This window comes from Sander lucioperca, chromosome 7 (assembly GCF_008315115.2).
Source record: "Sander lucioperca isolate FBNREF2018 chromosome 7, SLUC_FBN_1.2, whole genome shotgun sequence".
Classification (NCBI taxonomy): Eukaryota; Metazoa; Chordata; class Actinopteri; order Perciformes; family Percidae; genus Sander; species Sander lucioperca.
This window is the reverse complement of record NC_050179.1, coordinates 40,425,188-40,442,687: the sequence shown is the minus strand read 5'-3', so window position 1 is coordinate 40,442,687 and position 17,500 is coordinate 40,425,188. Positions and strand designations below refer to the sequence as shown.

The following is a 17,500-nucleotide window of genomic DNA, read 5'->3' as shown; positions in this document are numbered from 1 at the left end:
CAAAGTTAATATTTGGCTGTAGTGGAATAATTGTGTCACTGGGAGTTTTGGGGAATGGCAGTTGAGGACGTCACATTTTATAACATGCAGTGTCATCACACCCCGTACAACCCCCTCTACCCTCCCGAGCTGCAAACAGCACATTCAGACTCGTCTGTAAACCAGCCCTGCAGCTGCGTCCTCTCTAGGGCAAAATATTTATTTATAACTTCTCTACTTTTTTCAGTGGGGCGGTGTGAGAGTCCCATACAGTAAACTGGAAACATCCATATCTCTATCGCCGCCACAAGAAAGTAAAACAAAAAAAAAACAAAAAACTATTTTCTCTCTTTCTTGGTGAAATGAAGCTGCCTTTAAGTGCGTTCAGAAATGTCGAGATCATAAAAACGCTCCGACAAAAAAACTATTGTTAAATACAAAGTCTTCTTGTGCTACATTGATGGGTGAGAGTACACAACAGGACGTCACACACACATGGGCCATTTAAATGACACTACCACACCACCACAGCCCCCTGTGGTGAATCGACGGAGGCTATGTGCAATAATTGATGCAGAAGCCCAGTACATGCCCTTTCAGCTTACTTCGCACAAATGTCAACAACATGTTAAGTGTTTTCTTTACCTTTTTCAAATGGGGCTTTCTGCAGGAAGCTGAGTTTCTTCTGTGTACAATGACTCAACATAGGCCAAGGCACTCTGCATGGAGGTCAGACAGTAGCCTTCCTCTCCTATCAAATAGCTGAGAAAAAAGAGAAGCGAACATAATACATGTGTTAAGTAAAAGTGATAAACATGGTGGGAAGTTCTACCATTTATTTGAACTTTTTGAGGCCAAAGAAAACTGGAAAGACCAGTTCACACCAATGCAACGAGACAAGACAGTGTATCATCTCCAATGGAACGACTCTTTGTATTTCTGTTCTAACTATGACTTTCAGGCTTTTTGTACCTGGAAATATCATTTGTTGCGTCTAAATATGAATGTTGATAACGTTAGTGAAACTAAGTAGAGCTTGCTACAGTTGCATTTCTAGTGATGAATCGGAGAAAACAACGGTTTATTCATGTAATTCATGCTCTGTTCTATTGCCGCTCGCTCTCTTCACGCTCACGCTCACGCTGTGGTCCAGTCACGCTCACGCTCACTGGACCACAAACCGTGCTCGTTGAGCCTCCATCTAAAACCCATTTCTACCAGCTGACAGTTTAACAGTAAAATAGAAATAAATGGATTATGGATCATTTTATTTCTATAGTTTGTAGCTGACTTTACAAGCTGACTTCTCTATTGGCTGTTGAAACAGGAGACGTCTCTTACATTAAAACCAGCCTCTGCGACTTGAACAGCTGAGTCGCAGCGCCACCATCAGCCGGTTTGAGTCGAGCTGAGACGGGTCGGTTCAGACCACTGACACTTTGCCCTGCAACGTTCTAAAGTAGTTTCGTCTCGTTGCGAATCGTTGGTCTGAACTGGGCTTAAGAAGTCAAATAAGTCAAACAAAAAAACTATTTCTATTCTAACAGAACTCAACAAAATGAGGCATGACTGCCCACAAAAATTCCAACCATGCAAGCACAGAATAGAGATCCAATATATTCATTTTGCTGAAATCCCCACATCACTATTTTCCCATAGTGAGTAAAGAACCAAACATCTCTGCTCAACCTTGAACACATTAGTTTGTGAAAGCGATCTGCCTTTTTTCTCCACTTTTAGAGCCAGTATACAAGTATTAAAAGATTGGGCAGCATGAGGAAAGAGAGAAGTCAACTCTGGCTGAACTTTGACTAATGAGAGCAACACACGAGACCGACTGAAGCACGGACGCTGCACTGAACAGATGGACACAAAGAGGGAGAGATTGAGAAAGGAAAGGAGATAAGAAGATGCTTATCCCTTGACTGCCGTCTGTAAATTGTTAATAAAATATAGCTAATGAGGCTTTAGCTTGGCACCCAAATGTTCGTGCTGAAGTTTAATATATAAAAATGCTACAACAAACCTAAACAAGCAACCACCAAGCATTGTAGCTGACAATTTCATCAGCTACTAATTTCATCAATAAAAACTGTGGCAAAAAATATTTGTTGGCAACCTTTCTTCCCCATGTTTAGTTACTATCCTTGAGATATTTTGGTGTTGTTTCTCTGTGCTTTTCACACTGCTTCTGAAGTGGGTGAGTTTCAGTTGGAAAACCACGATGGAACATATCTTCCACACAGCAATCAGGATTTACCAAGATTTGAATCAGAATCTGGAGACAGTTGGTGGGTTGTTTAGTTACTGTCAGTCAAACTTGATCAACAACTCTGCCGCCACAATCTCTTTCTCAAACAGCCAACGTTTGGGAATGACAATTTCCGATAAACGAGAAAATAAACTGACTGAAGATGGTGACAGCTGAAGCCTCAAAATGCTTAAAGAACAACAAACTGATACTAAAATTTCACTGAGAAATACTAGACTACGACGGCGTATTAGTAGCCTGGTCCTACCAGACTCTGGTCCACTAGCCTGGTCCTACCAGACTCTGGTACATTTCATTTGTACAGAGAGTCTGGCCTCTCCATTGACAAGCGTTAACTTCCTTGAAGGCGGGTACTCTGTTGAAGTTTAAAACTATTGGATCTGCCCAGAGACACTCTGGATCTGCCATAACCAATCGCTAGCGTTTGGTCGTGACGTATGTCATGCGCATGTGCAACAAGAGGGAACAACTATCGGCTTATATTTAGCATTAGCATCGCTAGCGTTAGCCTTAGCCAACTCCTTCACCACTAACGGAGCGAGCTGGAAAATCAAACTGTTCCCGAACCCCGTGGGGAGGAGGGCCACAACATCATGGCCACCAACACAACTCAGCAAAGATTGTTCTTGCTCGGGCTTTAACTTCTGGATATTCGGCAGCATTGCTGCCACAACGGATCAAACGCTCGCATCTTTCTAGTGCACGTCCTCAATGTCATCGTTCTCAGCCACTCCCTCTGTTCGCTGATTGGACCTACAAATATTTGACCAGAGAAAACCCAAGAATATACCGCAAAACCAGACAGAGTACTGAAGGGAAATGAAAATTGAGCGGAAGTAAGTAGGAGGGCGGAGCCAGGCTAGCGTATTAGGGCCATTGTAAGAAAAAAAGAATATGGAGCCGGGGGAGGGGAGTAATATTCCGAGATTAAAGTCGTAAATTTACAAGAAAAAAACTCACAAATTTATGAGAGAAAAATTCGTTATGTACGTTAATACGTTTTTTTTTTTCCAAGGAATCACTACACTTCAGGATCACACAGATGCTGCGGCTTACCCTGTATTATGCCTGCAGTTGATGACCCATCATGATATATTGCTATCGAATTGACAAATAAGGAAAAACTCATGACTTTAGCCCAGAATCACCATATATCAGAAGTAGGGCTGTCAGCGTTAACGCGTTAATCGCGATGCGATTAAGTTCCGATGCATTTTTTTATTTATTTATTTTATTTTTTTTTTTTTTAAATCGCATTAATCGCATGCCGCCATTTATTAATTTATTTTACACTTCACTCGGCTTTGCGTCGTGCCTAACAGGCTACTATTTTGACCCTTTGCAGCACCGTTACTTATCATTGCTGCCACTTCCTCGTACCACATCCTGCTGCTGCAGGCTGCAGCAATATGGAGAAACACTGAATCCTGAATGGAGCTTTTTATTTTCCAAAACTCCCGGACGGCTCGTAGACAAGTCGAAAGCCATATGCACGTTGTGTAAAGCCAAATTAAAATATCACCGAAGCACGTCAAGCTTGAGCTACCAGCTACGGAGCTAAGCATATAGTACAGTTAACATGATGCTACCCGCTAGCATGCTACCCACTCAGGCAAAGCACTATTTTGGAGAGTGCTACTTGCCGACCTCTGGATGAAACCAAATCCCAAAAAATTACTACAGCTCTTGCGAAACGGGTGGCAACTAACTGCAGACCTGTCAGCATCGTAGAGGACTCGGGTCTTAAAGACGTACTACGGTTGGCGTGTTCTGACCCGTCTCGTTGCCGTCGAGGGGACAGTAGTTTTCACGGACACACAGCCTGTACGACACGGAGAAAGCAGCCACACTGGAACAGCTGCAGAGTGCAAACTCTGTCTCATTAACCGTGATCACTGGACGTCAGTGAGGAATCAACATTATTTAGGAGTTACTAAACACTAGATTGACTCTGGTAAGGATAGGGATTTTTAGTTTTTTAGTTAGGTACTTCTTTTTAGTTAGGTAGGAATTTACACATTTTTCTTTTGTTTACAGTAAATAAATAATTACAAATCATTGTTGTGAATTGTGCACCAACACATTCACAGCCTTTGGAAAACAAGAGCATATCCACCCTCTCATAGTCTTGTGGCCTGTCTTGGTTCCTCCTCTCTGGATTTGAACCCTTCCAAACCACTGAGCTACATAAACATCAAGTGGGACTTTATTTGTATTTTTATAGAAAAGAAAAACCAAATCCTAAATATCCTGACATTCCTTGGCCACTGCCAGTCTAACCAGCTGGCTTTTACAACCCACCGATTTTATAGCCATGAGCTGACCTCTTGGGTGTGGTTCCCCCCCCCCCCCACTCATTTCCTGGTTCTCCTTCTCCATAAACAACATGACATCAAGTAGAGGGTTAACTTTTCCTGCTCCAGATTTCCCACCGTGGTCAGAATGAACAGGGGAGACACTTTGTTTCTCTCACTATGACTCTAGAGTCACTACTCACCATATATAATAGATAATCACCATCACTCTCTCACTCTCTCTACCACACGTGCCGGCCCTGCTATTAGATCGACCCACACACCAGTGCACAAGTATACGTAGGCTACGGCGAAAGCTCCGGTGCCTCCTGCTCATCACATTAACATTCACACATTCTAAGTGCTTTACATAGAGCATTGAAGAGCAGTTAAAACAATAATACATTAAAGGGAATATAAAAACAGCTAAAATGGAATAAGACAAGTATGAAATAAAAAAAATAAAATTAATAGTGCAGTGTAAGAAATTAACAATTATTTAAAAATGGCAGAATCAAATCAGGAAAGTCAGCTTTGATTTAAAGAACTGAGAGTTGCGGCGGACCTTGAGTTTTCTGGTAGTTTGTTCCAGATATGTGGAGCATAAAAACTAAACACTGCTTCTCCCTGTTTAGTTCTGACTCTGGGGACAGGAAGTAGACCTGCCCCATTGAACCTGCGGCCACTGCCTCATGGACTGAGCCTTAGTACATATGGCGCACGCTCAACCACGTGAGCTATCCAGGCGCCCCCACTTTCTTGGTATTAGTGAGGACTCTAGCAGCAGTGTAGATGTAGACATTGCTTCAAAATTGGGACAAATCTACTCAAATGTTTGTGTATTTGGTGCAAACAAAGGAAATCATTTACCATCTTTTTTCATCCTGACGACTTACCCTTCATGAATAAACTCCTCCAAAGCAGCACATTCAGACACCAGCTGAGGACACTGGCACCGCAGAGCCACGAAGGACAGGATGGGCAACAGGTCATCTGCCCCGCTGTCAGACCAAAGAAGGAAGGAGGCAGTGAGATCAAGTAAAACAGAAGTAAATAAGTGGAGCAGAAGGGAAAAAATAGAGTGACATTTACACAGTATGATCATGGCATGTGCTCCCCAGAGGTCTAATTGGAAATGAAATGAAATGTAGCTCTTAATGGGGTGCGTGTTCAGGGATGGAAATGATCTGTTGGGAGGACAAATTGCAGCCTTGGAGATGATGACAGCCTGATAGCATTCTCCCTGTGTGCAGACAGTGACCATTTGTTTATCAAGACTCACACGCAGGCCTAACTGCTTGCTTGCTAGTTTGCGTGAGAAGGTAGGTTGCTGGCCCGCGACTGACCCGGCCACATGCAACTGAATACTCTCCTCGTGCAGGGTTCAGGAAGGTGTGGACAGGCTCATGTAACTACTGAGAGCTGGACCTCACATACACAATCACAACTCTGAATTTTAATCTTCTGAGTTCACTACTGTAAACACAGACATTGATCCTCTCCCACTAAAACTGGTGCCTCTGCATTCCAAAGATACAATGCACTCTTCCCACATGGATAAATTACGATTTCAGTGAGAAGATTAAGCTCCATTATGGGTTTGCAATGCATTCCAATTTTTTTTTTTTTTTTTTTAAACTGCAGAAATGGGCAGAGGGGAAAGAATTCTTGGTGGCCAATTTAGCAGCACAATAGAAGAGAGAAAAAAAGGGATCTGGACAAAAGAACACAAGAACAAATGAGCTCCCAGTTGGTCAAGGACAAAGAACTGATGAAAATGGAAATGCTGTTGAATGAATAAAAGAGGGCAGAGAGTACAGTATGTGTGTGTGAGACTGTAAATTAGAAAGTAAAGTGATAGGGTGCGGCGAAGACATAAGCACAAACAATGAGGAGAGCTAAATATGCAATGTAAATACAAAATAGACAAATTCATGCTAAAATCCAACGGGCTTGTCCGTCAGCAGAACATTGTAGCACTTCTATAAGAGTCAGGCCTTGATCAAAAACACTTTGTGTGGACCAAAAAAAGCTGTCCCAAATAGGCCTATACTAAGCTGCAATCAGGACAGAAAAAAATGTGAATACTGGCAGGTTAGAGGCAGGGAAGCAAAGAGTCCCTAGTTTGGAAACAAATTTAGAGGCAACATTTTAGGTTCACTTTTATTAGAGCTGCCAGTGGCCACTAGCTAAATTATAGTACCACAGTTTGACATTGAAAAACAGTTGATTTTGAGTAATTTATTTTTATGTTTATTTCTGGTCAAGCTGCAAGGGTTTTCACCGAAATGAGTACAGACTGTATCCTGAGATGTCACACATGAGTCATGCATTATTGGTCTGTACAATATAAACAAGAAAAAATAAATCATCGATTCAGATCCCTTCTGTGGATTGACTGTGTTTGACTCGTGTTTCCAGGTAACAAAACAAATTCCACAGCATGATTCAGTTTTACCATACTGAGAGTACACACAAAAATCTATCAACGTCACAACTTCTTGGGGTAAAGAGCCCAGTAAACTCTTCTACTCCGCCGTCTCTGATCACTTCACACATATTCCAATACAAAGAGACAGATATGGAGCAGGAGACATAGCCTCAGCCATTCTCAAAAAGCATTAGTGGATGCAACAAAAGAGATAAAGCGACGGGGTCAAGAGTGTATGAAAAAAGTATGAACAACATATCAGATAACTCTTTGGAGAAGGAACATTAGTTTGTGCATGTCTTGTTCCCTGATACTGGGGGTTTGCGGTCGCAGTACACACTAAACAGAGGACTTTTACAAGTATTAATGATGTGCACATATACACCCATAAAACCCTTTGGTTATTTTGGTGACATAACCCATGGGTTTCATGTCAACTGTTTTAGGCCCTATTAAAAAAAGTGTCGAACCCTAACTGAAGACTGGCTCTCCAAACAACCCACTAAAAGCTTCTATTCTAGGACTAAAGCCCTATTCGCACGGAACTAGTAATACCAGGGGACCTCATGCGATTTACAAATTACCCCCCACGTCTGTGTTTCTTGCAGCCCATTCACAAGGGATAAGCAAGTCTGCATTTTACTCAAATTTACTGACATTATCACCCAAATATGATGTCAAGACTCTGTCAAAACTTGCAACGCAGCCAATACGACAAATCACAGAGATGCTGATTTACACAAGACTGACATTATCGCACAACCTCTGTGTTTGGCGAAATATGGTTGGTCATTTGTGGTGGAATTGACAAATTACTGACATGACAGACAACGTCCTTAATTGTTACAAATTACTAGTCCCCAGGTAATACTAGTCCCGTGTGAATAGGGCTTTGGATCCACATCCACCTTGGAAAAAAATCTCAGCTCTCAGTTTGTTTACTAGGCTGTTCACTAGAAGTCCCCATCTCTGCTTATGTAATATGGATGCAAAAGTATTCTCAGTCCATTAATTTACAGATGAGAGTCAAACTAGGCAGTGATGAGGTTGACTATAAGAACATCACTGCTTTCTCTCCTGGATGTGGTTCATCAAATGAATGAAGTCAAATTGAAGACTTTAAGACCTTTTTAAGACCATTATGAATGAAATTTAAGACCTTTATCACAACATCAACTAAGCCCTAAATTCAGTTTTTCCTGTATTGTACTTCCCCGTTTTATGTCTTTGGTACAATCCGAAAGAGACTCGTGCCAATAACATGAAAGCAGATTAACTGCAATATACGTAGCATGTTGGTCTCATTTGTAGTAATACAGCAACATTTTATTTGGACTAGTGAAAGAAAGAACTACAACACCACGGAATAAAAAAACTGAGCATAGTAGCGTTGCATAATTATAGGAAAACTGAGACCTGTTTAAAATTATTTAAGAACCTAATACTTCAGCGAATTTAAGACTTTTTAAGACCCTGCGGAAACCCTGGGGATAATGTGAAGTCACAACGAGAAGATCCACATTGGAACAAACATAAATGGATGCAGAGGACAGTTTTTAGTCAAACTTTGTCTACACAAACCAATTTAAATTTCCACAACACACTGCATGTTCTCCACAACGGGTGATACAACCCACTGAGCCTTTGTCTGACTCTCTGTGCAATATCATGGATTCCAAAAACTCCATCTCATTTCTTATCTTCCCAACCCCCTTGTTGGGCCCTGGGTTTCAAACCCAGACAGGACGACCCACTTTTGGGCCTGGCCAGGAAGAGCCACTTTATAGGGGGGCAATAGACCTAGGACAACCCCTGCTGTGCCAGTCTTAACTGAGCACTGATGAGACCTGACAGTGCAGCTACCAAAGCAGAGAGCCCTTAAATGATATTTGTGAACTTCCACTAGAGCCATCAAAATTGGCCAAAAATGACATTTGAATATTCCTTCTTTTTTTAAACATACGTTTGAATATATTTGAATATTTATCTGCACATATTATGCCCATAAGAGGGCAAACCAAAACAACAGGAGACATAACTACTTGTATAGGTATATTTATTACAACATAAACATTTATTTTAGAAGATCTACATACACATTACCAAAAACTAATAAAATAATGTCCTTATATGACATTTTCATTGCTGTCTTTGTGGCATCTTCCACTTCACCTCATGGATGAATGCTTTACCCTTGTTGGTTGTTTACTTCTACTTGCTGATAGAAACGTCATCAAGATGCCCATTCGGCAACTGGCTGGGATCAATCAGACATTACCAGGCCAATGTTAGAATGCGCTCTTACAATTGTATATTCATTTTCATAGTCAAATGTCTTATATATCATAAGCATGGAGTCAATGGAAGTTTAATAGGGTGTATTTGCTTTAGAGCATAAGTGTCAAACTCAACTTCACTAAGGGCCACACTGGGAAATGAGAATCGCATCAAGGGCCAGACATGTTTGACACAAATCCATTTTACTAGTTTGACGGGGGGAAAAAAGGGTCCGTGTGCCGGGCGCATGGTTCAAAAGGGTTGTACTTTGTGTCTTCATTAATCATAGGTGTGTTTTGGGCGTAACATGCAATAAACCAATCAGAGATCATCTCCCATTCCCTTTAAAAGCCAGGCGCGTTTGGACCTTGCTATTATGATGGAGGATTTGCTGAGCAGGAAGGAGAGATTTTTCAGGAGAAGAAACTAAAATATTTGTGCTGTTAAAATAACAATGAAATGCTGCGTTATTGACTTTAGAACATTTTTTTGTTGGTCAATGGCACGATCACTTCCCGCTGCCTCAAGATAGCAATATGCCCAGAATGCACCTGAACACACCTCCCTATAAGACCAGCACGCCCATGGGCACAAAGATGGGCACAGGTGCATTTGATATTTAAACGACGCGGGCGCTGGACGGGAAACTGACAACTGCTTCGGTCTTAAACTAGCAAAGACACTTTGGGTCGGCCTTTGCACTACACTGGGCCGGGGGCAAGATAGGGCCCAAAGTCAGCAAAAAGGTTCCTTAGCCATCATAGGGTTGAGCAAATCAAGCAAAACAATGATTCATTTTTTTTTTTATAACAATCTGTTTCACAGGCCTGAATATGCAAACTGGTTGTGTGGGAATTTCTGAGTCTCAAAGTCGGCACATCTGCCAAATTCTGTTTTGAGTGTCACATAATTACAGTTTGAGTTTCCGTCTTTTTGGTTTGGCGCACATCTAGACGGGCCAAGATCTATTGTGAACCCAAATTGATTGCGGGCCGGTTTAAAATTTGCAAGGGGCCGGATTTGGCCCGCGGGCCTTGAGTTTGACATATGTGCTTTAGAGGAATTCGACTAAATAATACAACCCCAAACAGTCCTACACTGTTCTGTAAAATGTTCTTACCCTATAATCATCTCATTAATGTCACAGGTCATATTTTACGGTTTTTCCATTTTTCAGTCAACATCCCTCAGTGAGTGATTTTATATTTGCTGCAGTGACAAACCCCAAAACCCCGAAGAGTTAGCCCAGCTGATGATTTACTCACATGGCGGCAGTTTTTGGTGTGGAGTCCACGTCATGAAGACACCTGTAATCCTCAGCGCAGGCACAGATCAGACGTAATGTCCTAACTGTAACAAAACATAGCAGAAGCAATGAATATAAATGTATAACTCCTGTACTTGGACCAAATTTACGAAATGATGCAGATACAGAAAGAAAACGCTGATGGTCTGCAGCTAAGCAATGTAGCAAAATGGCTTGCCGTAGATAAAAACACAACTACATAACTAGTACTGTCACGTTTTTAGAATTTTGGCATCAACTTGGTACCAAAGTATCGGTTCTCGTGACATCCCTATATAACATAGTGATTTGTCAACAGAAGCTATATGATAAGAGTGTGTAATGTAATAAATAATGCATAGATTCCAATGCGTGCATTTTGGATAGTATTGTAAGGTGTGCGCCTATTTATTTGAATTATTTTTGAATATTCAATGTTTAAATTCAGCCTAATAATAACATTCACTACACTACTCGGACTTATGCATTGCCAATGCCACTATAAGCATGTGGTTGTTAGAAAGGGCAACTATGTCATGGCGCATTGCATTACTAGTACACCACTTGGTTTACATTCACTTTCAACCTTGAGCACACAGCAACAAACACAACTCAACAGAGAACGCTGTTATGAAACATTATCTAACAAGTACAGTGAAGCGGCTCGGTTGTAAAGGCTAATGGTGGTCGGTCAGCTATCCTGAGAAAAAAACAAGTCTTCAAGTCTGAAGTGGCTAGAATGAGAGAAGACTGAGGTCATGTTAGGAAAGGGTGGAATTGATACTCTAAGACAGTGGTTCTTTATCTGGTTTGAGGTTGAGGTAAAAAAAAAAAATATTTGCACGTTAAACAAATTATGATAATACACCAGAATATATAATGTATACAAAAGTCTGTATAAAAACTATATATTTTTGTTCTCGCTTAAAATTGTAGGCAGGCTACATAGTAGGCCAGACCTCCGGGACCTCTTAACCTGGGACCGTGCTGTCATCAGGTCAGCTGCTAGCTGCTAGCATCCTCGTTTTTCCTGCCGCCACGGCATCACTATTTTATGAATGAAACATGGCGGAGAAACGTAAAAGTGCTGATAACTCCTCTGTATCAAAAAAGAAAGTAAGGCTCTATCTCAAGAGTTACCTCAACTTCGGTTTCGGAGGGGGGGCTCAGCTTTTCTTAGACATAAGTAGGGGGGGCGCCAAGGAAAAAAGGTTGGGAACCACTGCTCTAAGAGAACGGGTGAGGAAGAATAAAACACAATCTGACTCACCAATACATTCCAACTTCCTCTGTGGACAGCAGTCTTTGATGAGAAGCTTAAGTTCCTGAACAGCAGACTCGTAGGGGTAGGAACCCTGCAGTGCGCCAGGGTCTTCGGGGAACAGTTTCAATGGAACACCAACATCTCCTGGTGAAACATCGCGGTATAGCTTCATACTTTTCTCAAAGGCCTGCTCCTTTTCCCTGTGGACCCTCCTGAGAAAGAAGGACAAAAGATTACCAGAAAACCCAGGCAGGGAATACATTTCAACAATGGATGTTTGTAAGTGAGGAACACTACCAAGCATTCTGAAAAAAGAATGGTATTTGCGATGAAGTTGCAGTTGCAGTGCGGGTTCAAATCCGACCTGCTGCCCTTTGCTGCGTGTCGTCCCCCATCTCTCTCCCCCTTTCCAGTCCATCCACTGTCACTAGATATTAAAGGGAAAAGCCCCCCAAAAAATAATCTTTAAATGTATCCTTGTGGCTCCACTAGCATCTCCTACTGGTTGGAGATAGTGTAAAACCTCCCACTTGTTACTGTAGGTCAGTGGTTTTTATATTGGGGGCAGCAGAGACAATGCAGGGGGGGGGCACATATAACCAGGTAGAAAAAGTTGAGGAGCTGATCTTTTTCCACAGCAGAGATTTTGACACAGGAGTCAAAATAACTAATATTAATAATTGCTACATTGCATTATAATAAATGCTGGAACCGAGCAATCATTAATAATATCAGTTACACCAGTGCGTCTCTATAAGTGAAGGTCCATGAAGAATAATTTGGGTATGATGATATTCAGAAAATGCTGGGCAAGGTGGATGAACTTATTTTTAATATTTGTCTAAACACTCTCAAACCAGGAGGTCTTCTTTGAGTGTAGGACATACAGAAACTAGCAAGACATATTTGCAAATAGGATTGAAATACGGTGACCATGATAATGTGAGAAGTAGAAGTCAGTAATGGTCGTTCTAATAACTTTGGAACACAACTTGTAATTTTAAAGACTTGTGTAATGTGAATCAAACCAGCAATAGAAGCTGGGAAGAGGCTGACAGAGTAGCACTGCCACATGCTGGTCATGACCCACACTGTATTTCTAGGAAACAATTAATGCCAAATCTAAATATTTGCTTTTGCTTTTAATGCAGTATAATAAACCTTAACAATAGTAAATGCCTGAACCTTCTCAAAATATACTACGGACGTTTGAATGAATAAAAACTAACACACAGTTGTAAGGCTGGGTGGTATTATCGATATATTTTTAAACAAGATATGGGATGAGACATTACCGTTTATATCAATACAGTTTGATGTTGTGTTACATAACCCATTTCTTCCGTAAAGCCGTGCCTGCCTTTGCATCTCTCCTCTCACACTCTCCTGCCAACATTTTTAATTATTTGCACAGATGTATATTTTGTTAAGCCATTTATATGCATTGCAGCTGTACATTTCCAAACAGGGAAGGAAACCCTGTCTCATTCTTTTTTAATGAAAGTGCTTGTGACATGACTTACAACTGAACATTTAGCCCACTTCGTAGAAAATACTGAGATGTATCACATTTTAGCCAAAAAATACCAATATATTATTTTTGGACCATATTGCCCAGCCCTATGCAGTTAATTTAAATATATTTGAACACAACCAGCATAGCCTGACTCACAATTTTGCTGTGTAAAATACTACTTTCATTTCATAAATGCAAGAAAGTCAGTGTGTCAACATTCAATGAGCAATCATTTCCTTTGCTGTGTCTTTGCATATGCAAGCCAACAGGTTATGTATACTTTTTACATTACAATTTACAAAGCATATACATTTTAAGATTATTTTCCTAAACTTTCAGGATCTCATGCATCGTTCCGAGAGTATTAACAAACATGAAAGCCGCAAAATAACATAGTAAAATTGGGCAAACATAGCTACCCAAAATTGGGTGTAGTCTTTGCGGTGTGTTCAAGTGCAACTTTTTGGCGACGTGAGGATCTAGGCTGCAGTACCTGAAAAGAGCCAACAGGGCACTCCACAGCGGCGTGAAGAAGGCTTCCTCTATGCTGACAAGGCACAGGTCTTTAGAGCTGGCTGTGTTTAGACACTCAAAGGACAACAAACACAGTGACAGAAGCTGATCTGAAACATAAAGAAACACCCCTAACATTTATTATCCAACAAATTTTACATTGACTGTTAATGTAAAATTCAGCCTGAACAGCAACAGGAAAGTGTTGCTGAAAATCAACAAAATAAGACACTTTCTACGCATTCAAACACCAACCATCCATCCTCTTTCAACATGCTCACCGATTGCAATATGAATGTCTTTAACAACGGCCTTCAGGTGTTCTGTCAGTGCTCTCATCTCCATCTCCTGGATGTTTCCCTCGTCCTGCTCTGGCTGCATCGAGCTATCACAGGTCAGCTCTGAATCCGAGCCAGTGTCATCTGTGCTGCCGTAGGGCGGGGCCCAGTCCAACTGGGTCAGGAACTGCTCCAGATCTTCAAACGAGTTCTCCCGATCCACCGTCAACTGTGCGTGAGGCTCCTCCACTTCCTCATCGTCAAAGTTGGCGTGGAGGTCGTGAGAGAGCGAGGGGGAGAGCGACAAGCCGGTGCTGAAGCTCTGGCTACCAACGCTACTGCCCCTGGTTGGCTTCGTCTGGCTATCTGTATGATCAATAACATTTTTACATAAACAAATGTTTTAAAGGAGACCTATTCTATATACCGTTTTCAGATTCATACTTGTATTTTGTGTTTCTACTAGAACATGCTTTAATGTTCAAAAAACATTTTATACAGAACACAAATAGACAGAAGCCGAGATAATTAAAAAAGGTAAGTGTGAACCGGATCAACCCACCTCACAAACACCTGGCTCTGGCCCTACCTGGATGAAGCAGGTTGTGAGTGCTGCGAGAAGGCCTCAGTGGCAGGGCAGGACTCTGGGGGAGGCGTTTACTGACGATAGGGTAGAGCCTGTTGTAAACCCGGTACTGGTGTTTCCTCAGCAGCTTCACCACTGGGTGGTCAGACCGGCTGAGGACACAGTACAAAATGTTAGTCAACCCACATTTGGCCTGAAAATGCTGAATGTCCTGTTACAAATAGTGTGATGACAGCATCCCATAGCTGTGCAAAGTCCAATCAGAGATGTATAGGAAGTAGGGATGCCACGAGAACCGATACTGAGTCAATGCCAAAATTCTTAAAAACGTGACAGTACCGCAGGTACCAGAAGTACTGGGGGATGCTATTCTTCTGGACCGATTACATTAAACCAGGGGTCTTCAATGTTCTTTAAGCCAAGGACCCCTTAACTGAAAGAGACATGAGCAGGGACCTCCTACTACATATTGTATCAAATTAAGTTGCATATTAAACTGGGCCTACAATAACATGTGGGCAGCCTAAAGCCTTTATACGTACCTTTTTAGTGCATAGAATACTAAGCTATTACTGTAAAATAATTGATATGATTTTATAAATCAAGCTTTAATGTTACACATACATGTGGCAGAGTGAATCTTCAGGGTTAACTGTATCTGTGGATGAGTACCAGTGATTTCCTTACCTATTGGCCAGTAAGCCTATCATGTGTTGTTTTTTCCACAAATAGGCTGATTTATATTTGCTAATAATTTGTTGGATTCGTGTTAAGACATTTTAATTTTTGAAAAAAACTTTCAAAAGCTGCAAAGAAACTCCCTTCATTAATTTTGCCTGATGATGGTCTAGTAACGTTGCCTACTACTGAATTTATTTTTTGCGAGTTAGACAGCGTGCGGGAGTTTCTTTGCAACTTCTGACCTACTTATCCCCCTCCGACGCACCTGTCTCACTTTATAGATGTGCAAAGTATTTTTCTGTAATGAAAAACTGTCAAAATATTAACAATAATGTGGTGCCCCCCCTGCAGTAACTCTGAGGACCCCCTAGGGGCCCTGAACCCCCTGTTGAAGATCTCTGCCTTAAAGCGTAACTCTCGCCAAAATGCAACCTAGGGTCTTTTTGTGAATGGACCCAAGTCAACACTAAGAAGGCTCGACACAACATGAGACTTTGCTCCAAGTATCACCAGGGGCTCTACACCTTAACTCCAGCATTGACAACATTGGTTGTGTACCCAGAGTTTACTAAAAAGAAAGGTTTTGAACGACTCACCGTAGCTCTGTTGTTTCCGGCCGCAGCCACCTCGGCAGTCAAAACAAGTCGATATCCGAATGCGAATGAACGGACTCCATATGAGGCTCCTTTTTCCAACTACGAGGTCAATATTGTTTTTCAATAATGACAAAACAAGAAATAATCAGTGCATTTATATGGAACTTAGCTTTAGGAGCTTTCCATCTTTACTCTCCTCCCTGTTACGTTGCATTCGGAAATTGATTGTTTTTGACTGATAAAATGGCTGCGGCCGGAAACAACAAGAGCTACGGTGAGTTGTTAAAACCTTTCTTTTTAGTAAACTCTGTGAACACAACCAGTGCTGTCAATGCTGGAGTTAAGGTGTAGAGCCCCTGGTGATACTTGGAGCAAAGTCTCATGTTGTGTCCAGCCTTCTTACTGGTTTAAAAATAGCTATTTTGAGGCTAGCATAAAAGCGCCCCGAGCACTCCCATTCAAAAGGCCATTTGACCCAAAAACTAAAATACGGTAAATCTTAAAAGTGGCGCTTCCGTCCTAAATATGCTTTTAAATGAAAGTTTGACTTGGGTCCATTCACAGAAAGACCCTAGGTTGCATTTTGGTGAGAGTTAGGCTTTAAACTACATTTAAAACCCTGTTGTTGCAGTCAGTTACCTGAGCAGGTAGGAGACTAGACCTGACACTAATGCAACATCATCAGGATTCTTCCTCATGTTGGCTTTCCACAGTTTGGGCCAATCCTAAAGAGACAGAAAAGTATAAATGACTTGTTGGCAACTACATCTATGATTTCATACAATGCTGATTAGTGGATTTATTTTAAATTAACCGATCAACAAAACAGAACATGATTTATTAGAAGCACACAAGCAATATGATTGCCTTTTAGCTTTTAGGTTTGCTGGTCAGAGTACAACTCAAGGCATCACTTTGCGCTCTGGTAACTTGTAATGGCATCTCCCATCACTCGCAAACTTACATGGTCTTGCTCATATTCCAGTACATTTGTATAAAGAACACGCTGCTCTTGCTCCTCTGCAGTCATTGCCCCAGATGCTGCAAATCTCCTGTGATGACAAACACACAGAACATATTTACACACATCAATAATTGCAGGTACACAGTACTTGCCAACCTTGAAAGTATCACCCTCATGAGTGTGTGTGAATATCAATAGTCGCTCACTTGTCATTGAGTAACCACAATATGAAACCTGCATCTTTATGGATTTAGTGTGAAAAGCCAATATTGTATCTCAAATTACAATTACTACTAAGGCTAATTTGATTGTCATTTTCTTTATTAATTGTCTATAAAATGTAAAATAAAAAAAGGTATACAGTTTACTGCCTTGACCACTGAACTAAGCACAAATAACAGAGAAAGGACATGCTGATTTATTTCACACATCTGTGTTGATGTAAAATTGAATGTCATATACAGTTCATGTACTATCATATCTCACTTCCTATACAACTTAATTTAGGCGTTGTTAAAATGCATAATTTTTAAACAGAGTTCTCCTTCTCTTTGTGATTTTTGA

General features: G+C 41.2%; 1 protein-coding gene across 2 annotated transcripts in view; it reads right to left on the bottom strand.

Annotated features, from left to right (window-relative positions):
* vps9d1 (VPS9 domain containing 1) overlaps nt 1–17,500 on the bottom strand; it is a 25,150-nt gene that overhangs the window by 1,170 nt on the left and 6,480 nt on the right. For both annotated transcript variants that reach the window (XM_031285485.2, XM_036003233.1), the window contains exons 8-16: nt 16,937–17,024; nt 16,612–16,697; nt 14,699–14,847; nt 14,113–14,475; nt 13,812–13,941; nt 11,809–12,014; nt 10,519–10,603; nt 5,442–5,546; nt 625–741 (exon numbers count right to left, since the gene is read on the bottom strand). In XM_031285485.2, coding sequence (XP_031141345.1) covers nt 630–741; nt 5,442–5,546; nt 10,519–10,603; nt 11,809–12,014; nt 13,812–13,941; nt 14,113–14,475; nt 14,699–14,847; nt 16,612–16,697; nt 16,937–17,024 — 1,324 coding nt within the window. In that variant the 3' untranslated portion in view covers nt 625–629. The remainder of the gene's footprint in view (nt 1–624; nt 742–5,441; nt 5,547–10,518; nt 10,604–11,808; nt 12,015–13,811; nt 13,942–14,112; nt 14,476–14,698; nt 14,848–16,611; nt 16,698–16,936; nt 17,025–17,500) is intronic.